Below are 22,702 nucleotides of genomic sequence, written 5' to 3'. Positions count from 1 at the left end.
AACGTCTTCCCTGCTGAAGCTGACATAAAGTCTTTCTGACTCCACTAGGTCTCAGAGCTCCTCTTCTTTAGAGATGTTTTTTCTTGCACATCTGAAGTTCCTACCAAAGCAGTGTAACGCATTTAGTTGACATTGCTTTTACAATGGGAAAGCATACATTGGGGAGTAACTTTAAACAACGGAGATTTACAGGCAATGAGCCAGGCAAAAAAACAGTGTTTATGTTATCAGTTCTTAAAAATTATCAGTCTGGCTGTACAAATGAGAGAGATAGGCTGAGACTTTGCTATTATTCAAAGATAGGAAAACTCTAATCAAAATCACATCTCTGAAACTTTTGTCTGCTGGCATAGAGTGCACTATTCATTGGAGCAGGCAGACTGCCTTTGAATGGTCCATCATTAGCCTGCATTGCTGTCCCTCCTAGTGGCAGCAGTTCACACATCAATGACTAATATTGGTTCAAATCTATTTTACTGCCAAGAAAAACAGTTATCACTCGTGAAAAAATTGGAGCTTTGTTTGCTCTACAATGTAAATGACAGCATGCCCAGACAGTAGGCTTACTGTAATTGTTTTCAGTTCTGGTAGGTTGTCAGGTATAACAGGATTTTTCTCTACCCTGAGACAGCAAAAAAAGAGCTGATAACATCACTTTGCTGAAAGTATTCCAGTGATGGACAGACCAGATATGTGTCTCACAGGAGTGCAGATCCCACTGCACTAAAACTAAGTGCTGAACTACTAAAAGCGCCAGGCTGCCTGATGGATACCTGTGGAATGGGGCCTTTTCCACCTTAGCTTCCTGCCACAGGGAGAAGGGTGGCTGCACCATTGTGTTATAACAATCAGTTGTTCCCCCTTCTGGACTGATTATCCCTCTGGTTCCTCTTCCCCACCACGCGTACATCCTTTCCTGCCTGCCATGACAGAACCATGCTGGCACTAACCAGGTGCTACCAGCAGCACAGGTCATCTGCTTTCTCTCTAGCTTCTCATGGCATCACCCACACCAGCTTCTTGCACAGCAACCGTGCACTAGCACTAGGTGCTTTTCTGGGGCCCCAGCCCTAACACAAAGACTTTTGCAGGCTATTTGGGTATCTGTGGAGCTCAGGGCACATGTGGAGACTTAGCACGCTCTTTCCAGTTTGAGGGAGAGAACTTTGGGTTCAGTCAAGTAAGATAATAATAGTTCAGAGCTAACGGAACAAGACTTTTTTAAGAGGCTCTAAGTGAAACCCCGAAGCCGCAAATCCCCAAATCATTCTGACTCAATACAGAACTTTGTTAACTTTTCAGACCTGGGAGGTTTTGCTCCAAGACGATTTAGCCTTTTCGGAGATCTTTAATGAAAATGTAGGTCCATTTTGGGGTGGGAGGGGGAGGAAAATTGTAATAAACAACTCTCATGAAAGAATAAATTTGTCCTCTTTGAGTTGAAAGCTACCTTGAAGATGAATGATCAGTAGTGAACTCCAGGAACTGGGTTTCAGGACTGCATATTACTTTTTCTCCATTTTTTGTGGTCTGTACAGCATAGTGAGAGATTGGCTAGTGTATAAACCAATTCCCATTGACACAAGAGAAAACACATTCACCCCTACACTGCTGGCATTGACCAGCTGTAGCAGTTGACAAGGTACAGTTGCTAAACAGGTATTTCACTGGCTGCAATTTTTTTCCTATGTAACAAATTTGTACAAGGCAAATTCTTTCTCTCCAGTAAATGATGTGCACAGAAAGTGGCATTTCCATTAGATCACCCAGTGCATAAATAAAAAAGATAGTTTAATTCTCTACATTACACAATTACTCTCAGAAGGAAGAACTGGAAATAAATACTGCAATGAACATATCTGCAGGAATTTATGAGAGACTAATTGACTTAGTGACACTGTCAGAGTTATGTCCTGAAATATGTGGTGCAGTATGAACGGTCATATTTAAAGTGCCTGAAGATAAGATAAAAATCCTGTTTAAAAGATTATGTCTTGCATCATTTTTCTGCCAGCAGCTGTTCTGTCAGCACAGTACTGGAAATTTTGTTCCATAAAGTACAGAGCAATCATTGTATTACGTGTTTAATGTATGACAAATACCAAACACATTGCAGGTTGTATGCTTCTGCTCATTAATGCAAATTAAGCTATTTGTTATTACTGTAGTCTTTGATACTGGAAATAGTACATCAGGAAAAAGAATGGTAATGCAGTATATGAAAGTGCCTGTATTGCAGAGGAGGGCAGTCAGACCAATAACTCCACTGGCTTTGCTGCACAGGAGGAAGAAAAATAAGAGGGGAAAAAAAGCTGCTGTTAATAATTTCTAGCAAAATTTTCTCGCCCCAAAAACTGTTCTGAAAAAGCAAGAATTCATCCCCTAGCATTCTGCCTTTTCGTTCTTGGTATAATAATGCCTCATAGCCACAGTGCAGGAGAGTAGGAGATGGTTCCCACCCCAAGGGGACACCAAAGGGTGGAAGGTGTGCAGCATGTCGAAGTGCCAGGTCTTCTTGTTACAGTTGCTGTATGAGCAAATCTGGGGTCTTGAGTGGTTCCAAAACTGCATTTGGTGTTTAAGCAGTTGAAGGGAGTAACAGAGCTGTGGGGACACTGCAAGCTGTGTTTGACAGCATTACTGTCAGGCACAGGGGAGCTTTCTAAGCCACAGGCAATGCTCATCTGTGCATGAAACAGTTTCTGCTGCAGCTCACCTGCCCCTTTGGATCAAATGGCCACCAGCATTCATAAACAGGAAGCACACCTTGGCTGCCACTTTGTCCAGCGATGCAGAGCCATCCGGGAAAAGCGGCCTGTGAGGAGACACCTCACCTAACCGAGCCCCCCACCCCCTAGGAGCACTGCGCAGTCCACCGCGCCTCAGGTGTGTGAAAGGAGAGTGGAACCACCGGGAAAGAGATCGTGACTCCTACGAAAGCTGTACGAGCTCCAGGCAGAGCTGCCGTCCGTTGAACACCGCCCCGGTGTTCATGAGGGCTTTGGATTTGGGCAGAGTCCGGCACCAGCCCCAGCGCACCACCGCACCGGTGAGCCTCCAGCTGCATCCATAGCCGACCTCCACAGCTGCTGGCACCGGCGGTTGCGAGGACAGGGAACGCAGATGTACCCACGGACGGCCACATACCGCAGCACTCTCACGGCCAGGGCCCCGCCCGGGCCGCCGCCGGCTGGTCCCGCCCCTGGGTAAGGGGCAGTTCCCCCAGCGCCTCGGCCACCGTTGAGGTCCTGCGATGGGCCTCTATTGTGGGACTGTTCGGCTGCTTGCCTGTTGGACCGTTAACTGCGCAGCTTCTCGCGGAAAGGGGCCGGAGCAGTGGAAGCGTTTCAGGAAGGCTTCCACTGGGTGTTAGCCGTTGGTTTTCGCCGTTCCGCCCTAGTTTTCCCCTGAGCAGGTCGCTCGCTGCCTTCGCTTTCTCATCAGGCAGTGCGCGGGGCAGCTAAGTACGGTGGCGGGGAGTGGGAGAAGGGGCCAGTATGGCGGCGGCGGCGGCGATCGGCCGGGCGTGCACCTATGGTGCCTTCCGAGTGGCGTGGCGAGGTGATGGTAGCGGGGGCGCCTCCTCCGGGAGGGGAGGTGGTAATCGCTCGCGGGCCTGTATCACGTGGCAATGGCCCGGTCCAGACGGTCGCCACGGGAGGCGGAGCCCCGAGCGGTTCCCCGCAGTTCGGGGTGGGGGGATGGGGAGCTCTGTGTGGGTGCAGGTGTGTGCATATACGTGTATGCACGTAAGCGCGGAAGGTGGGTTTGCTGTGTCCCTGCCGCGTTCCCGTAGGTCTGGGGCATGACCTGGCAAGAGCTCTCCGTGGTGAGAGCAACCTGTTCCCCTCGCGGCCTACTGCGTGCTTGCCTGCTCTGGGGTTACACCGGCAGCGCTTCTGGGGTCAGAGGAGATCAAGAGTGTGCGCTTCAGCGGTGTCTGGTCATTGCCTCGTGTGGGTGTATTTGTGTTTTATAAGCCCTTGAACTGCTTTTTCCCGCCATTGTATTGATTCCAGTGTGGAAAAAGTGCTTTGGTGTTGGTTGGACTCAGCTCCGTATGTGACACTTAATAATGGTTACTGTGGCCCAATATTAAATGGCTAGTGATTAACTTAAAAACAACACAGAGAGAAGTGGGAGCTGCTCTATATGTGCACGGATCAGAACACACCACAGCTGCACACATTCCCTTGTCTGTTCAATCACTCCAAATCCTACAAGAGCTACAGAGGAATTCTCTTTTACATCTAAACAACGCTAATGGGACCTTCTGAACAAATGTTATTTTTTTTAAAGCCTGTATTTTGCTAGGTATTGTGAATCTAGTTGCTCTTGCATGTGCTATTCTTCTCCAGGACAGGAAGTGTGATAGATGCCTTGTGAAATAACTAGCTTTACACTTGCACTGTCATCAGTGGACAAGGTGGTTGTTATCACCATTTAGCAGTTTCCATATTTCTTCACACATAGTAAGTATGTGCTTCAGATCATAAATGGGCTTTAGGCATGCAGGTCTCACTCATCGTTGCAGGGTTTGCGGCAGGCCAGCTGTGCCTTTGGAAACCTATTATCCCATCAGAGTAACTTGGGCAGTAATATATGCCTTAAGATAATGGAGTGAGGTCGTTTACTTTTTTAATTCAAATATTGTTTTCTTCCTGTTCTCTCTACCTTTCTCCTCTTATGTCTTCCTGGTTTTTGGGAAGAATTGATAGGAATCTAAGTTTGTTTTCTTAGACTTCTCTAATTCTTCAGTAGCCATTTCTTTCTGGTTTTTAGTCCTCTGCAGTTACTTTCCAAAATTTAAATTATTATTTTTCCCAGTAGCGGTTGAAGTATACTTGGGAAGAAAGGAGAATATGTATATTTTTTCGCACTAAGGATCATAGTTGACTTTGGATCTCTCCTTCAAAAATTGTGGTTAGAAAATTGGGAAAATCGTCTTTTGATATATGAGAAATAATACTGTATAACTGAAAACTGCTGGGTGGCATTTTCTGAATTATGTAGTTAATTTTGATGTGAATATATTTAAATATTAAAATATGGATCTATTTTTTAACCTGCATGCTTCTCATAAGAGGAAATTAAAATCTTTTCATTATACCGTGTTTTTAAGCAATGAATACTACTCAAACTGAAGGTGGTGTAGGTGTAGTTATTGCGGTGCCATGGGTACCTTAGCCTTTTGTATTGCTAAATGCCCTCCATTTGCAACTTTGCTGCCTGTCTTTCAGCAGCTATGTCCCCTTTCACCCAAGCTGCCCTGGCACTGTTACAGAGCCTTTGGGGCAGTATGTTCCCCTTGTTCTCCTGCTGTTGACCTTATGACCTTGCGGCTGTGAATCCCAATAGCGTTTGATGGGTAGCAACTAGCAGGAGCCAGTTTTCTTCTTCCCTTTGCTTTCCTCTGGGTTGTAGGTTTTGGATTCATTAGAGCATGCCGTGCCATCATAGTGATTATAACAACCAACCAGTCTGCATGTATCCAGTGAGGAGTCTTACAAGGGTTCTGATGAAAAGTATATATGTACTGTGGGAAATTCTTATGGGGGGGAAATCATCTGCAGCACTGGAGACTGCCTTGGGACACATGTTATCTTTTTCTGTCTCCATTTTCACTTTTCATCCAAAGTGATTTCCATCGTTACAGAATCACAGAATCACAGAATCACTAGGTTGGAAAGGACCTTTAAGATCATCAAGTCCAACCATTAATCCAGAACCACCATGTCCCCTAAACCATGTCCTGAAGCGCCACATCCACACGTTTTTTGAACACTTCCAGTGATGGTGACTCCACCACCTCCCTGGGCAGCCTGTTCCAATGCCTGACCACCCTCTCAGTGAAGAAATTTTTCCTAATATCCAATCTAAACCTCCCCTGGCGCAACTTGAGGCCATTTCCTCTTGTCCTATCACTAGTTACTTGGGAGAAGAGACCAACACCCTCATCGCCACAACCCCCTTTCAGGTAGTTGTAGAGAGCGATAAGGTCTCCCCTCAGCCTCCTCTTCTCCAGACTAAACAACCCCAGTTCCCTCAGCCGCTCCTCATAAGACATGTGCTCCAGATCCCTCACCAGCTTCGTTGCCCTTCTCTGGACACGCTCCAGCACCTCAACATCCTTAGTTAGAGTCACTGTATGCCATCAGCTATGCACCCTGCTAATAAATCGTGGTGAATCTGTCTCAGAATCCTTTATACAGCCTAGGTAGCTTGTATGCACTTATGTTCTAGGCAAAAGTCATAATGAAGTACATTAATGCCTCTATGTTCTCCAGGAAAAGCTGGTGACTGACATGGGAAGAAAACCCAGATTACATTGGTAAAAGTATATTCAAGCTTGGTATTAGAACACCTGGAAGCTGGTCGTGTTCTTTGCTTTCCGCAGATGGTGTGCCTTCTTTCTTCCCCAAGTTCAAATGCAAAATAAGGTTCTCTAGCTTTTTTTAGCTTCTACAGTTCTCCTAAAACTTCCTTGCTTCTACTCCTAAAAAAATAAACCTAAGCAGTTAATGAATTTCTGGTCTCTCTCCTTCCTTAGGGCAATCTTACAGATCGAAGTGATGCCCATTCTCTAGCCAAACTGCAGTTAAAGCCTGAGCATTCAGGGAGGTTTGTTTCCTTGGTGGAGGGAAACGTTTTCACAATCTAGTCACAGACTATATCATAAAAAAATAAATATTTCTTGCAAGTAGACTAGGAAAAGTGAAAGGCTGCAACTGCTCCTAAATAATTTATTAAAATAATCTTATGTATTTTCAGGTGTGACTCTTAACTCTTTCTGATTTGATTACCTTTGTGTTCCATGATTAGCCCAGGTAGATAGTGACCCTTTCCATGTGCTGTGATTTTAAATGCATGGTTTTTAGTTTGTCAGATTAAGTTCTTCACATCCAAATTTCTTCCAGAGTAGCTGGAGGGCTTTTTAAAAAGCAATTTGTATCAGTTCCAAGATTTCATTACTACATGGGCCTTCCTCGAGCGCTTGAGACGATATGGAAAAGATAGTGACAATTCTGAAGTGTTTTCGCTGTTGCGATTGTTTGTATGAATGCCTTATTTCTGTGCATAATGGTTTCATTTGAATAAAAAGCAGCAAGCAAAATGTTAAACAGAAAATACAGACAAATAACCCCCAAACTTCATTGCCCATTAGAGGCTAAGATAATAGCGCTTGATATCTTCAGAACTGCAATTTGGAATTTAATCAGAACATCTCTGTTTTCTTGTACATAAACCTTTTGAGAATTTTGTGATTATTTTGGCCTACAGCCTCCCATGTGCATATCTGGAACTATACTTGGGCAATTTTGCCAAAGTTCTAATTATAACCACAAAATAACCAGCTTGGTGGCTCTTTTTTAAAGTTTTTTTACGATGCAGTTCTCACTGCTGAAACCGGCTTCATGCAGTGTTTCTTTCTCTCAGGTATGGAACTGAGTAAGAACAGTTTTCTCTATTTAATTCCTGTGGAAAATAATCACAGGAGTACAGGGGATTATTAAGTTGTTGCCAATTGTTTAAAAAACCCTAAAAATTAGTGCTCAGGCTTGCTGAACACTGCATTCACTAGTAAAGTAAATATGTGGATGTTCAGCATGCTTGCTGTCTTTCAGAATGTTAGGTGTTATAGCAAGCAAATGGCAATGCATGCCAATTTTGGGCATTGTGTGTGGTGACAGATGCTGCACCCTGTGCATAAATTTCCTAAAAGTGGCATGTTAAACCAGTATGTAACTGAAATAAAGGTTAGGAAAGTTATAATGAAATGGGTACAGCAAAGTAGTAGATTTGTGTATGAACTAGGGTGAGTGTTAGAAAGAAAACTCTTAGGGATTTTTTTTTAAGTTTACAGAAATAAGACTGTTAATCTGTTAGATTTACTTTTCCACCTATCTCGAGATTCATTCTTCTGTTGCATTTTATGAAAAGAATGAAATGGTTCTATAGTGTGTTTCGTAAGTTAATTTTTAGTGCTGAATAGATGTATATTTATATTTGTATAAAATTTTGTATTTATCCAGCGAAAGGCAACACTAAAAAAATCAGTGCAGGGTTTTAATTGTAATGCTTATAGCAGGAAAGTAAGTGTAACTGAGGAGTTAATTTTATGTTAGTGCAGAGCATGACTTAACTATAGTAAGCTTGCTTTTTTTTTTCTTCTTTGTTGGTGTGTCTTTTTCTGGTGGCAAGACATCAGTCAAACATTCATGACCTGTCTTGCTTTTATAAACAATTCAATTTTGAATAGCTTATTGTAAGAGACGTTTTAGATTTTAAATAAAAATCCCATCACAGATGTTGTAGGGAATGGACGATATGATGCATTAACTGTACACACTTACATGTCAAAATGCTGTTTTATTGAGATGTGACATTTCAAACTGTTTATATTCCATAAATATTTTTATTCTTTGCTCTCCTTTCAAAATGTCTATTCCCTTGGTAGCAGCATGTACAACAGTGTGTGGGTATACTTTATTAAATGTTATCAGTGTTTCAGACTCTGGGAATCATGTGGGTTTGGGGTTTTTTTTGCCATGTCTTCCTCTTTCCTCTTTTGTCCTGCTGCAATTCAGAGACCAAAATAGTCTTATCTCCTTGTGTCCAAAATACGGTCAACACAGCCCCTGGGCTTTCCTAGACATATCATTTTGATTGCCAGCTCGGAACTGGCATTCTCTCACTGCCAGTCTTGAAACTATAAATTGCTCTCACTTTAAAAAAGATTGAATCCTTAAAGAAAATAAGATATTTGTCACTGGTGTCAGTGGAGCCAGGGTCTCACCCTGGGCTTTAACAACTTCTGTTATGAATTGTAATAGTCGGATTTTGTAGTACTTTTTAAAAATAACTTTGGATCATCAGACTTCTTGAGATCAGTTGAAAGTTTTCTGACCTTTTTCTATCATATCAGTGTTTATTTGGCTGCTGCTTTTTCTGACATTTGACTTCTTTTCCTCTTCTGTGCCCCTGCCATTCTGTCAGAATTTTATTTCTGCAGCAGTTATTAATCTGATTCCACTGTCTCTTGATTCTTCTTACTGCTGTCATTTTGTCTTGACTTCATTGCCTCTTTATATTTTTTCAAATTTCCATCATAATTTCAGGAGGAGATGGTATTTAGAATGTGGAACTTTTTTTGACTAATGAAAGTAGGAGTAAAACGAACAACCAAATGCAAATTGCATTGCAAATATTTTCAATAATGAAGTAATCTGTCTAATACTCTTCTGTTTTGTTTTCCAAATTAATGTATTGTTTCTTAGGCATAAAATTTAGAATATGCTTTTGTATTACAGAACTGTGAAAGAAACCATCATCTCTGCTGCTAGAAGTGCAGATGACCAATTCAAACAAAGCAATGACTTTCTCACTGTAATGTTTTAATGTACGTTTGAGCCTGGCCCAGATAATTAGTGTTGTTCCTGATGTTGACCACTTATCTCATTTTAGCTAATAAAGTGTTGCTCCAATAGATAACTCAAAGTGAATGCCTCTAGAGACAGTTTAACAAACAGGATATAAGAGCACTCAAAAGACGGGAAGGCAGGGAAGCTAAATTAATTCTTTGCATCGTTATTCACTGGAAAAAGAAACACGAGATTTCCATATGGTACCCCTGGGTGGTGATGGTGGTGAGAATGGATATTTCTGAAATTAAAGTAACTGTGGCAGAAGTTATGGGACAAATCTACAGGATCATTAGCTGGATCAGAAACTATTCACAGAAGAATACTAAGAGAACTCCAGGATGAAAAAGATGAATTACTAGTAAGAGTGTGTAACCTCCCCTTTGAAATTGCTTTGGTACCTGAAGAGCGGAAGGTGGTAAATGTGGCACCAGTCTTTTAAAAACAGCTTGCAGAGTAAGTGTCGATAAAAAGATTATGCATGCCTTTAGTAATGGAAAATTCAACCTTAAAAATCCTTTAGAGCTTGGGTGTGTCGGTTGGTTTTTCTGAGGGACTCGGTAGGAGACAGAATTATACTTATTTGCTCACTTTTTACTCTTCCCCAGGCAGCTGTTTTGCTTACTGGAGACAAAATACTGAGCTACTTAGGCCACTAGCCTGAACCAGTGCATCTGTTCATAAATGTGCAGATATTTTTTCCCCCCCTCATTTTTCTTAAAAAGATGTTAAGAGGGAGTTATTAAGTCTTTGTATTAAAAGAAGCCTGTTCAAGGAAATTATCAGTAGATGTGCTAATGTATGTGAAAAGATCATTTATATAGGCCAATGGGAAGTATGTGAAGTGGGGAAAAGTGTGCCGCTTGAAGTCATGTTTGAGGTACAACAAAATTTGTCTGTGTGACAACGACAGGATTAGATTTTGCAAGTTATTTTGAAGCAATTTCCAGATGTAGGCAATTAAAGGGTGCAGCAAGGGAAATTATAAATACTGCCACATAGTGCAATTTTAAATTAGTTGTAGATACATTATGTTATTTTTTTAAAAATAACTTCTTTAAATGCATGCCATTCCAAAAATTAGATCAATACCTCATGAACTTTTTGTGAAAATTATTCTCAAATGAACTGTTAATTTAATCTTGTAGATTAACAATTTGTCATTAAATGCATATTAAAAACACAAAACAGCTCAAAAATTGTGTTTATAGAGTTATCATTAATGTTGTCTATGTAGTTCATATTAGGAATGCTAGTTCAGGAGCAGTTTGAAGTAAAAGCAAGTGTTTGAGTAGTGACTAGCATATTTTTGGTATATGTCTCATAGTATGACTCAGTGAAATGTTCTGTATTCTCTGTGAATTTAACCAGATAATAAGAATCTTCTATTCTTATTTTTTGCTTTTTTCCTTCTAGGCTGCTTTTTATTTTGTGAAAATTAATAGTTTTTCACAAAATTTTCATAATGGAGTTTGTCAACTTTAACTTTTCATAGGAATAAATGATGATAAACTTACATTTTAAGACTACTTTGAGAGGAATTTTTTAGAACTTTGTGCTGCCTTAACCCAGTTAACTGAACTGGTTGTTATTTGCCTAGAAGGAGCTATTGTCCTGACTTCAAAAAATGGATTGTTGTTTTATTGATACTGGATGCTATCAAAAAATGACAAGAGTCATGTTTATTTTCTGCTTTTAAAATCTAGCTGAAAAGATTGAATTTAAATGGAGTTTAGGAAGAAGTAGATTTTAATTTTTTTTAATTTTACCATTTTCTGAATAACGTGTTGAATAATGGATTTCAAGACAGTATAGCCCTTTTCAGTTTGTTGAATATGCATGCTGTTTGGATTTATTGATGTAAATAGGAAAAATATGGATTCCTTACTTCTGAAGAAACACTCCTCTGTGCTGGTCAATAATGAAAGTGTATCTTGCTTTCATTGTTGTAGGTAAGCATGTGAGCCTTAGATGTTATAACGTGCTCCTTTTGACTAATAGAATAGCAACGTTTCTGCATTAGCTGAGACATCCGGCAGAAAATGCACCACCATATATGCTATATTGAAGTGATCTGTTCTGGAGATGGTAAGAGCATGTATAATTGGCTAGCTTTGTAATAATCAAATCCAGAGGACCATGGGGAAGGTACTTCTGGAGTTACATTCTCCTTTCAGGATGCCAGAGTAAGTCAGCTTTGTAAATTTGCAGAATCACAGAATAGTTGAGGTTGGAAGCCTCTTGGAGATCATCTAGTTCACCTTCCCTGCTCAGAACAGGGTCAGCTAGAGTACATTATCCAGGACCATGTTTAGTTGGGAGTTAAAAAAAATGTTTTCTTATATTCAGATGGAATTTTGTGGTTTTGAATTTACATACATTGCCTCTTGTCCTGTCACTGGGCGCCAATGAGAAGAGCCTGGCTCAGTCTTCTTTATACCCTCCCTTCAGATATTTATATACATAGGTAAGATCCCTCCTGAGCCTGCTTTTCTCCAGGCTAAATGGTCCTAGCTCTTTCGGACTCTCCTCTTATGAGAAATGCTTCAGTTCCTTAATCATCTTTGTGACCGTTTGCTGGACTTTCTCATCGAATCATAGAATACCTGAAGTTGGAAGGGACCCATAAGGACCATCGAGTCCAATTCCCTGCCCCTTGCAGGACTAGCTAAAACTAAATCATATGACTAAGAGCGTCATCCAGACACTCCTTGAACTCTGACAGGCTTGGTGCCATGACCGCTTCTGTGGGGAACCTGTTCTAGTGACCAACCACCCTCTCAGTGAAGAACCTTTTCCTAATGTCCAATTCTCCACGTCTCTCTTAGGGAGCCCAGAACTGGTCACAGTGCTCCAGGTGTGTCTCACTTGTGCTGAGTAGTGGGGAAGGATCACTTCCCACAACCCACTGGCAACAGTCCTAACGCAGCCCAGGATGCTGTTGGCTTTTTTTGCTGCAAGGACACATTGCTGGCTCATGGTCAACTTGGTGGCTACCAGGATCCCCTAGGCCCTTTTCTGCCAAGCTGCTTTTGAGCTGTTCAGCCCCCAGGATGTATTGGTGCATGCGGTTCCTCCCCAGGTGCAAGACTTTGCACTTGCCCTTGTTGAACATCATGAGGTTCCCATCAGCACATTTCTCCAGCCTGTCAGTGTCCCTCTGGATGGCAGCACAACCCTCTGGTGTATCAGCCACTCCTTCCAGTTCTGTATCATCAGCAAACTTGCTGAGGGTACACTCTGAACCACCATCCAGATCACTAATGAAGATACTGAACAGGATTATTTGGCTCATTTCAGATTTGGTTTTCATACCACATACAGTATTTTATGATGTATTATCACTTTTGAATGTGTCCAGGAACTTTATTGCACGTTTTGCTGCTAGGACAATATTTCTACTTTTTGAGAGTGAATGCTCACTCCATGAGCAATATGTTAGAAGCCTTCTAGCCTTCTTCTCTTTATGCCATTTTCTACTGCAGTATTTCCGCTCCCTATTGCAACTTGCTTTGCGCTTCAAGACAGAAGGTTCAAATCTGATTCCCTTTGGAAACTAAACTATATGAGTAAATACTTCTGGTGTGTATATTTGCAGGAAATGCCGTTTTAAAGTAGAAAATGTCCTGTATATAAACACATTTTTGTCTTCATTCTCAGGGTTTGCTTCTGTGCCAGTGAAAGGGAGTTGCTCTTCATATTCTAGCCTGGCGTGGGCTTTCCAGACACGGTGTTCCATCTCTGCCCCCTGGAATGTAACAGTTGAGCAATGCAGACAAAGCAGTTTCTTCAATACGTGTAAGTCTCGAGTTGGATTAAAATTATTATCTGTAATAAACAGAAGAAGGAAAGAAAGTTTTGTTTTGGGAAGATACGGTCATGAAAATCTATGTATAGTAACTTTTTGTATCTACTCTAGTTACGTATCTCCTAAGATTATAGTTGCAGCTACAGCTATTGACAGGAGTGTGTGCATAAGGCTGATTTATTATCTTTTAATAGCAAGCAAGGGTTTGATTTATGTCACAGTGAATCCATCTAATATACATCATTGGATGGAAGATGGAAACACCTTCTCTCTGTTTCCTAGTCCTTTATTGAGAATATAAATTGTGTGTTTATTTTCCAAATTATTTTTGAGACACAGGCAAGACATACTGTTCAAGCTGTGCTGTCTCAAAAATGAAATAACTAAAATGCAATAATGTGTTAAACAAAAAATGTTGGTAACATCTTGCTAATTGTCTGGCCAGCTGCAGTATTTTCCTCCGGTCCTGAAAGGAATTATGCACATGCTTAACATAACTGAGAGATGATGGCTGTTTAAATTCATGCTTGGGACTGTGAACTGAGATAGCTGAGGGGTCATTCCACTTGTTTTGTGGTTCCTTATCGTATCCCAAAGGGTAAGAGAAGGAGTAGTAAGAACATAATTTCTGGAGGAGATAACTGCAGCAGCTTGAGAATCAAAGTTCTTTGACTGTTTATAATCCATAGAATATAAGAGCTGTGCAAAATTAGGCTTTCAGAACTGGTGGTCTCTTCCTATTCTTTTCAACATCTGAGTGTAAGAGTACTGTATTTGTTTTCTTTACATTTGGTAAAGAAATGGGGTTTAAGCAGTCATGCTGTCTGTCTGCTCATCTTACCTGGTAAATTTTGATCATTGACTGATTTCAAACAACTGAGGGTAGAGAGGTCTCAAAAGATGAGCAAAAGGCTGCAAGTGTGAACCAGAGGCTTTGCATGGTAAAGATTTTCTAAGGATGCCAACTGCAGGAAAATTTAATTTAGAACTTTGTCTTAGGCACCAGAGCAATCACAAGATAAGAATATGTAAGAAAGCTAATCACTGTTGTTGTTTTATCTTAAATTTAAAATATAGCACTACAAGTGATTGCAATGTGATTACAATTTGTAGATTAGATGTTTACTTAATTATGCTTATGTTCTTATTAACAAAGTCTAGATGAGATCTGTTTTACCAGGAATTTTGCTAGATGTCTTATTAGATGACTTAATTAAAAATATTTGTTAGATGACTGAATTAAAAATGTTTGTTGTGATGGTATCCCCATTGTTTGGCTTAATAAAATTTTACACAAGTTACATTTAGGCAAACTACCTAAAACTATTGGCTTGATTAATAAGATGTAACAACTTGGAAGAATTTAAATGTACCTCCTTTATGTATTCAGCAGAGATAGTAGCCATCAGATTCGGAAGACTGAGAAGTTTATATTTCAAAGTACAGTTATTCTAATAACAGTTTTGTTTGCAGACGTAAAGAATAAAATCTTCAAAATTCAAATTATGTAGATAATAACAGTATAAATTACTCATATCCTCTAGCAGAGCAGTTGCTTCAGAAGTGGTAACATTAAAAATGCAGATATGACCATTTTATGTGAAACATTTTCAAGTGAAGTGTCAACCAAATGACAGTCCTTTGTCACCGAGAAGGGTGACTATACTTTCCTATCTCGTGATCAGTGAAGATGTACTTCTCTTCTATCATACTTTGAAATTATTAACATGCTCTTCTTAGTAGGGTCATCTGTACCTTCAACTTAACTGTTAAAAACAGTTTAAGTCATTTAAATGGAAGGAATTAATTTAAATAAGAGGAATTGAAATTATTCTCAGCAGTTTGTGATCCTTATCCAGATAGCTCTCTCCTGCAACTCTAACAGAAATTATACACAGGGGTTTATTGTTGTCCAATGACATATTTCAGTGAGTTTGTAATGAAGTAATTTCAAATGATCTTGTTATTCCAGGCTTAGCTTCTGTCCCTCCCTCCTTTCCACCCTCCCCACTATGGGAAACAGTTCTGTTTCCATTTACTTCACAATTTCACATGCTTATTTAGAGATGTGGAAGGGCCTGAGGTTTTTCAGATCATGATTAAAAAACCAAATAACTTTCTTTGAGAAGTCTTGCCTCTTTTTTCAGTATGTCTTAATACACCTGGTATTTGCAGATAATGCCTTGCTTTCAGTCCAACTTTTGTCTGAGAGGATAGGGCAGATCTGTTTTCCCTACTTCTCGGTACATTGACGCATTCTTATGGGTAGGCACACACACTGGGAAATCCCACCAATCCAGACTTTCTGAACAGATGCTTAAGCTTCAGTTGTTCAGAAACATTGATAAAAAGTGCTACGCGTTTAGTGGAATAAGTATGTATCTGTCTGACCTGTAGATGAGAAAAATGTGAGATATAGACTGCCTAAATTTGATAGACACAGAATTGGGTTGAAATACATGGTCTGTCATTCCTGAAGGCAGCAGAGGCACACAGGTGTGTCATGAATACTGAGACTATTTGGCTGTCTCCCAGCCATAGGAGTTATCTTTGACCCCAATCATCCAAATGAGCAAGCATAATTTTCTCAACATCCGTTGTGTGTCCGAGTGTATGTGAGAATACAGAATAAAAGAACTTTTATTTGATACTGGGACTATATAAAAATTATGCTTTCCCACTCAGTATTAATTCCATTAGCTACGCTTGGGAACAAATGAAAAGAACTTCATTTCTCTGTTGCTAGGTGATGTTTCCTCTGAGTTTAGAATACAGAATAAGGAACAATGATGATTTTTCAGAGGTTATAAAACTAGATTGTAACAATTGAGGGAGAATCATCTAGACCAAAAATATAAAATTATACTCAGAGTAACACATTTTGTTTCTAGAGGCTTTGCTTACTGGAGCAATTGTACTCAGTATAAATCTCTGTGTTTGTGTTCTTTATTGGAAACACCAGTTCCTGAAAGCTTGCTCCTTAATTACATTTTATGTTAAATTTTTATAGTCCTGTGTGAATTTTCTTTGGATTAAATTATTAATTTTTTCTGCCGTGCCTAATTTGAGGATCAGAGTGAAAAATTTTTTTTCGATTTTTAAATAATATTTCTTTTAGTATGAACAGTCCAGATAAACAATTACTGAGTTACTACTTGTCATAGTCAGTAGTAACATATGAAGAGTTTTGATGTTTCAGCATTAAGGATGTAAACAGCTCCAAATATACAACTGTTTGTTGGGTTTTTTTTTCCCTTGTACAAGGGGAATGCCTGTGTGTGCATATGTGTTGAAGAATAGTTGGTTAATTGGTTTTAGTCAGAAAAAAGGGAGTGAATATTAAATACATTACAGCTAACTGTACTTAATGGGGGGGGCTATTTTGTTGGGTTTTGATTTGGTACTGTGCAGTGTAACTTTTGCGAAGGCCTGTGGTTTTTATTTTGTTTTGAGGAAAGAAACCAGGCCAATGGTGTTTAGTTTTGCAAACCTCACTGAAAGCTCTGTTCTCCGTATCCATCTGGTGATGCTGAGACCAGCTTCATAATGCTTATTATTAAAAAAAAAAAGCTGCAAATTAAAGCTTTAATACTCAGAGCAACCTTCAAAAGGTAGTAGCATTTACAAGAGCATCTATTAGCTAAGTTAAGGTCCTGGTTTTTTAATAAGATGTTATGAAGCAAAAATACAATTTCTCAGATATTTGTCAGGATAATTTACAGCAGTTTTGGTTTGGGTTTTGTAGCTGGATTTATTCAGGATTTGAATTGTGACTAACCTGAAAATCCCATGTCTGCAGCTTAGTGCTGACATTGTGCTAAATTGCCAGTTTTAAAAAATGTGAAATTCTAATGCCAAGTGAACTGTGAAAGCATGCTCAAGGCTTGCAGTTAAGTGGAGTTATTCACTGTGTCTGTGTAGCAGTATGAATGCATCTTTCAGAATAATATTTTCCAGCTCCAGAGGTTTTGTTGTACTATTATAATGCAATAGATTTGTTTCTGGTTTTGGGGAAGTTGCCCAAAACTTTCCCATGCTATACTATGGGGATAATAGTTAGATTATAGAGGCATCTTTTTCTGCCAAGAAATTTGCAGACACACCTAAACTAATTTTTTTCTGCAATCCACATGAGAACTTTAAAATTTTTTAATGATATTATTAAAGATCTGTGAATAAGCAGGTAGCCCCTAGAGCTTCAGTCTTTTGTTAGCAAAGGCAAACAGAAGCTGGAAAGTTTGTTAATAGATGAGTTTTTTCCCTTTTCACTATTGTGGAAATCCAGCTAGCAGTGATAAGTAGAAATGAGCTTAAGTTTTCAGTGGAAACATTTCATGTATGTGCAGTTCTAATTTTTAGTCCGTGAAGTTCATCTAAAATGATCTTTTATCTGTCCACTGGTACTAATCTGTTACATGGCATCAGGTTCCTTTTCATGGTCTTGCAGTAGTCCCTGCCTTTCTTGGACATTTTCAATGTCCAGATTCTTGCAGTTCTGCAGTTAGATACCACCTGCTATCCAAGTTAATTTTGCATGACTCAGTAGTGGGCTGTATAGACTGAATGCTTCACTACTTCCTACATTTGAATAAAGGCCCTGTGGAGCTAACAGATGATATTGTCAGAAGATGACATCTTAAGACATGTGAAGAGGAACATGTTTTTTGCTAAAGTAGTCCTTTTTTTTAAAGGCATCACTTGAAGGGGAGAGTTTTTAATCTTCTCGTTGTCTTTCAGCAGAACTCAGTATCAGATATGCATTATACATTTCCATTTAGAATGCAAGGGGTCTCTTTTGCAGTTGAAGAAAACAGTGTTCTGAGTGTGGTCACTTAGGAAACTTGAGAGTAATCCAGCACTATATCTCATTGCTTATGGATCCACGCTTTTCTGCTTGTGGACCGGGATTAGACAGGGAGTCAAACTGTGATGTCACATGATGTCTGACAGTTGCAGTTCAGGGATAAAGGAAGTAGCAAGGGCAGTTCTCATTTGGGATGAACACACTGATTTTGATGAAACTGCCTTAGAATCTTGCATGTTACAAGTATGCCATTCTGTTTTCTCTCATAAATAAATCTATTTGTATTATCATCTGCATGGTATTCCCTTTTGAATTGTGGAGGAGAGAATTTAACCTATTAATGGAGTTAGTTTCCATACGTATTTTTAAACAAGCTGAGTAAGTCATAGAATAAAAGACTTCCACTTTTAAAACTAACATGAAAATGCTATATTAGAAACATAGCATGTCGGGAGTAACTGATGGTATGGACTAATTTGACAGTTTTTGAACAGTCTACAAGTTCAGTTGAAGATTATGAAGGGATATAAAATCAGACTCTGTTTTGGATGGTTCACTTCTTTTGTTCTGGAATTAGGTATTTCATGTAATTGTGAGAATGCCTCCAGCCACTAATAAGTATTGTGCTTGAAATTAAATGTTAATATGTGCAATTAAAAGTGACATCTAAATCATTTGCTTCATGTGTAATAATTCGTGTTCAGCCACTGAAATGAGTTGTAGGTTTTGCTCTTAAGACAGCTGCTCTGTGTACATTTTTGCCTAGCACCTTTGTATTAAATGCCTTGTAGTTGTTATTAGGCACGTTTCATAAGACTGTAGAGAGAGAATTTACGACATTATAAGGCCCAGATTTAAAGATACCTTTTCCTGACCTAAGTGACTTAAATTGTAGTTCATTGCCAAATCCTAGATGGTTAGAGTAGTTCATGTAGCCTGCTCTGTGCCAACAACCTCTGTCCTAAAAATCTTTTAAATACTGATGGGGAGGGGGCTGGAAACAGAAAGGTGGTTTTGGGGGTGTTTTTTGGAATAGAATTTGTGGGAAAAAAACAAAACTGAGAGACATACATTCTTGCAGAAAGTGTGAGACCATGGTTGAAGTCATAGAATCATGGAATGGTTTGGGTTGGAAGGGACCTTTAGAGGTCATCTAGTCCAACCTCCCTGCAATGACCAGGGACACCTTCAACTACATCAGGTTGCTCAGAGCCCCATCCAACCTGACCTTGAGTGTTTCCATAGACGGGGCTTCTGCCACCTCTCTGGGCAACCTGTTTACGTCTCATAATAAAAAATGTATTCCTTATGTCTAGTCTGAATCTACCTTCCTTTAGTTTAAAACCATTACCCCTTGTCCTAATACTACAGGCCCTACTAAAAAGTCAGTCCCCATCTTCCTTATCAGCCCCCTTTAAGTACTGAAAGGCTGCAATGAAGTCTCCCCAGAGCCTTCTCTTCTCCAGGCTGAACAACCCCAACTCTCTCAGCCTTCATAGGAGAGGTGTTCCATCCCTCTGATCATTTTGGTGGCCCTCCTCTGGACCCCCTCCAAAAGGTCCATGTCTTTCCTGTGCTGAGGGCTCCAGAGCTGGACGCAAGACACCAGGTGGTGTCTCACCAGAGTGGAGTAGAGGGGCAGAATCACCTCCCTCGACCTGCTGGCCATGCTGCTTTGGATGCAGCCCAGGATATGGTTGGCCTTCTGGGCTACAGCCGCACATTGCCAGCTCATGTCCAGCTTTTCATCGACCAGTATTCCTAGATCTTCCCAGCAGGGCTGCTCTCGATTACTTCATCCCCCAGCCTGTACTGATACCAGGGGATGCCCTGACCCAGGTGCAGGACTTTGCACCTTCAAATCAGGTAGGATTTGGGTCTCCAGGTTCCAGATAAGTTCTTAACCACTGAATTAAGTTAAATGATCTTTTCCTTTGATTGTAAGGATCACCGTTACTTCCTTTGCCTTCTCTCTCCTGTCTTGATCCAGCTGCATCTACCTCACTCCCCTTGCAAACTGACCTGGGATCACCTCAGGAAGCTGCTGGATTGAGCACCCATTATGCTGGCAACTATCACTACTATCAGTTTTTTCTTTCCATGCCATAATTGAGCAGTCACATGAGGTAGGCTGTGATTGACCTGAAGTTCAGATTTCGCTTGTACAGACTTTAAAATGTGAAAATTATCTCGTCAGGTAGTATGTGTAAGATATTATACATTTATCCAGCCATGCTGGCTGTGGATAGCTAAATACAAACACTATTTACAAGTCATTCTACAGTCATTATTTTGTGTGTATTTTTAAAACAGCTGGCAAATTCATATTAGCGGATGGTCCTGACTCCTTCAAGGAAGTTTCTTTTAAATCAAAATAAATTTAGCTTTAATATGAATTAAGAATTCTAAGTGTTACTTTATATCAAAAACAAAGGTTTCTTTTAATCTGTTTCTAACTTTGTGTCACTTAATTTGTTTTTGACCGATAGAGGAAAAAACCTTTATGCTCAGTTATTTGAAATACACTATTTCATAATGCATGCATAATATTCCATTATGCAAAGGGGTAAAAAAAAAAAGCTACTCTTGTTGCTCTTGTTCTTCCAGTCTCGTTGATGGATGCAAGTTCATTAAAAATCTGAAGTCTATTTAACTTATACTGGTTCTTGTTGGTTTTTTGTTTCTATTTCATTGTGATTTTTGCCTTTGTAGGCCTAATTTGTGTGTAAAATAGCTTTTTTTACATGTTACTATGAGTTTTCACCTTAGATTTTTTTTGTCCTGTAGTTTTGTTCCATAAGCAACAACTTGTATATGCAGTTTATATGCCTTATTAGGGAATAGAAGGCGTAATAGGGAACCTGGAATTTGAGATTGAAATGCTATTCTAGCATATGTTGCCACTGAGAGTCCTGCTGTGGCAGTCATACCAGGGGTTGCCTGAGTATTGAAGTTTTTATTATAGATCCAGGTTTAGGCTACTGTTCTCACCTTGGGACTAAAATTTTGAGATTGCAGGCACTGTTTTTGTTCTTTGCTTCCCTAACATTGGAGAAGAAGGAGTTTTTTCTGTTTACATGAGGTGGCTCAGAAAATCTTGTTCTCTTCCCAGTTCTGTTACGGGAATTCTAGACTAAGTTTTTTGTGCAAGTGGTCTCTTGGCAACCTGATTGTCGGTGTAAATCGACTTGCTTCTTCAGGTGCATAAATAAGATTTATTTAGCTAATTGATATCTTAGTTTTTCTATCATGAGGCGCTTCTGAGAAAGTTGGAGGTAGACGTGCTTGAGTAGAGGTTGGGGTTGTTGAAATCCTGTGATCCCTTCAAACCTAAATTATTTTATGATTCTAAAGAAGACAGAGCCACACTTCTCTGAGGTGTGTAGGCAAACCAGTTAGTCCGTGACAAGACCTTACTAAGTTCTTTAAGGTTGTACAGATGCATAGATATAATGGCATTAATGGGCAACAGTACATTGAAAGAAGCATGTTTATTATAACATGTTCGTTAATATTTTTATTATGTCATTAATATGAATGCCTTTGAATCTCTGCTGCTGTGCTGCCACAAGACTATTTTTCATAAAAAAACTTAAGAAAAAATTACTTATAAGTGGAAGTGAGCCTACTTAGCTGTTTTACAAAGTTGATCCTGTCTTCTCCTTTTACTCCCTTCAGTTTTCCAACTTACTGCTATTTGTCTTTTCTTTGTAGTTTATATTCTAAGCAAGCAAGGAACTCATCTTCCAGGAGGCAAAGAAATCTGCTTTTAATCTCAGTGTATCAAGATCTAGGATACTGTTTTCTGATATGGTTTACAGCAAGTTGTTTTGGTAATACTTCTGAGTTACTGAGGTGTGGTCTAATATTAATCTTCATCTGAAGTAAGCACTAAGGGCTGTCTGGTTCCTGAAATTCAGGGATAGTACAAAAAACACAAAATCAAATCCTTTTCAAAATATTACAGCCATTTTTTTAGGTAGATTAAGCAAAATGGAGTGGTGTCGTACAAACTTACTGTTGGTGGTTGTTAGCGATCACCTTACATGCATTAAGCAAAACTCAGTAGTGGATCTTTTTCTAGGCCATAAAATAAAATCGACACATTACCTTTTTTTTTTTTTCAGTTAGTAGCTATGTGCTTTTCAGTAACTGGCTAGAAATGTGTGGTGGCTTTTATGACTGGTTCTATTTTAGCTCTGGAGGAATGCATGCAGCCTCCCATTTTACAAAGGCAAAATAAAGGCAAGGCTACAAATCACTCAGAGACTGCATACCTACTGTACTGTCTTCATTTCAGAGCATTTCTGCAAATGTGAAAAGCAGTACAGCAATCCTCATTTCTGTTTGGGTTATTATCTCCGCTACAAGACCTTTCTCCTTCCTGTGTAGATGCTCTCCAGTCATCTTGGTGCTTTGCTGACAAGTTGGATTGACCTTTCTTATGGTCAGATTTTTATTTTCTTTATTGCTGTGTTGTCTGTCTACAGTCGTAAGCCATGTCCCCATGTCGTGGTTTAACCTCAGCTGGCAACTAAGGATACCCCCCCTGTTATAATCTTCTTCACTGCAGCCTATCCCCTCCATATTCCATTCTTGTCACTTTTCTTAAAATCAGTGTGATATCTGCCATCTTACAAAGAGCTCTCAGCTCTGTAGCCTGCAGGC

The 22,702-nt window shown here is 39.7% G+C and overlaps 1 protein-coding gene across 1 annotated transcript in view; it reads left to right on the top strand.

Moving 5' to 3' along the window:
- Nucleotides 1–3,497: 3,497 nt before the first annotated feature.
- MRPS5 (mitochondrial ribosomal protein S5) overlaps nucleotides 3,498–22,702 on the top strand; it is a gene marked incomplete at both ends in the record, with an annotated part of 74,916 nt that continues 55,711 nt past the window's right edge. The window contains 2 exons of the mRNA XM_081997495.1: nucleotides 3,498–3,561; nucleotides 13,083–13,220. Of these exons, the coding sequence (XP_081853621.1) occupies nucleotides 3,498–3,561; nucleotides 13,083–13,220 (202 nt within the window). The remainder of the gene's footprint in view (nucleotides 3,562–13,082; nucleotides 13,221–22,702) is intronic.

Source organism: Phaethon aethereus (genome assembly GCF_964289735.1).
Source record: "Phaethon aethereus genome assembly, chromosome: 3".
Classification (NCBI taxonomy): Eukaryota; Metazoa; Chordata; class Aves; order Phaethontiformes; family Phaethontidae; genus Phaethon; species Phaethon aethereus.
Note: the sequence above shows the minus strand (reverse complement) of the source record. Positions and strands in the feature narration are given on the sequence as shown.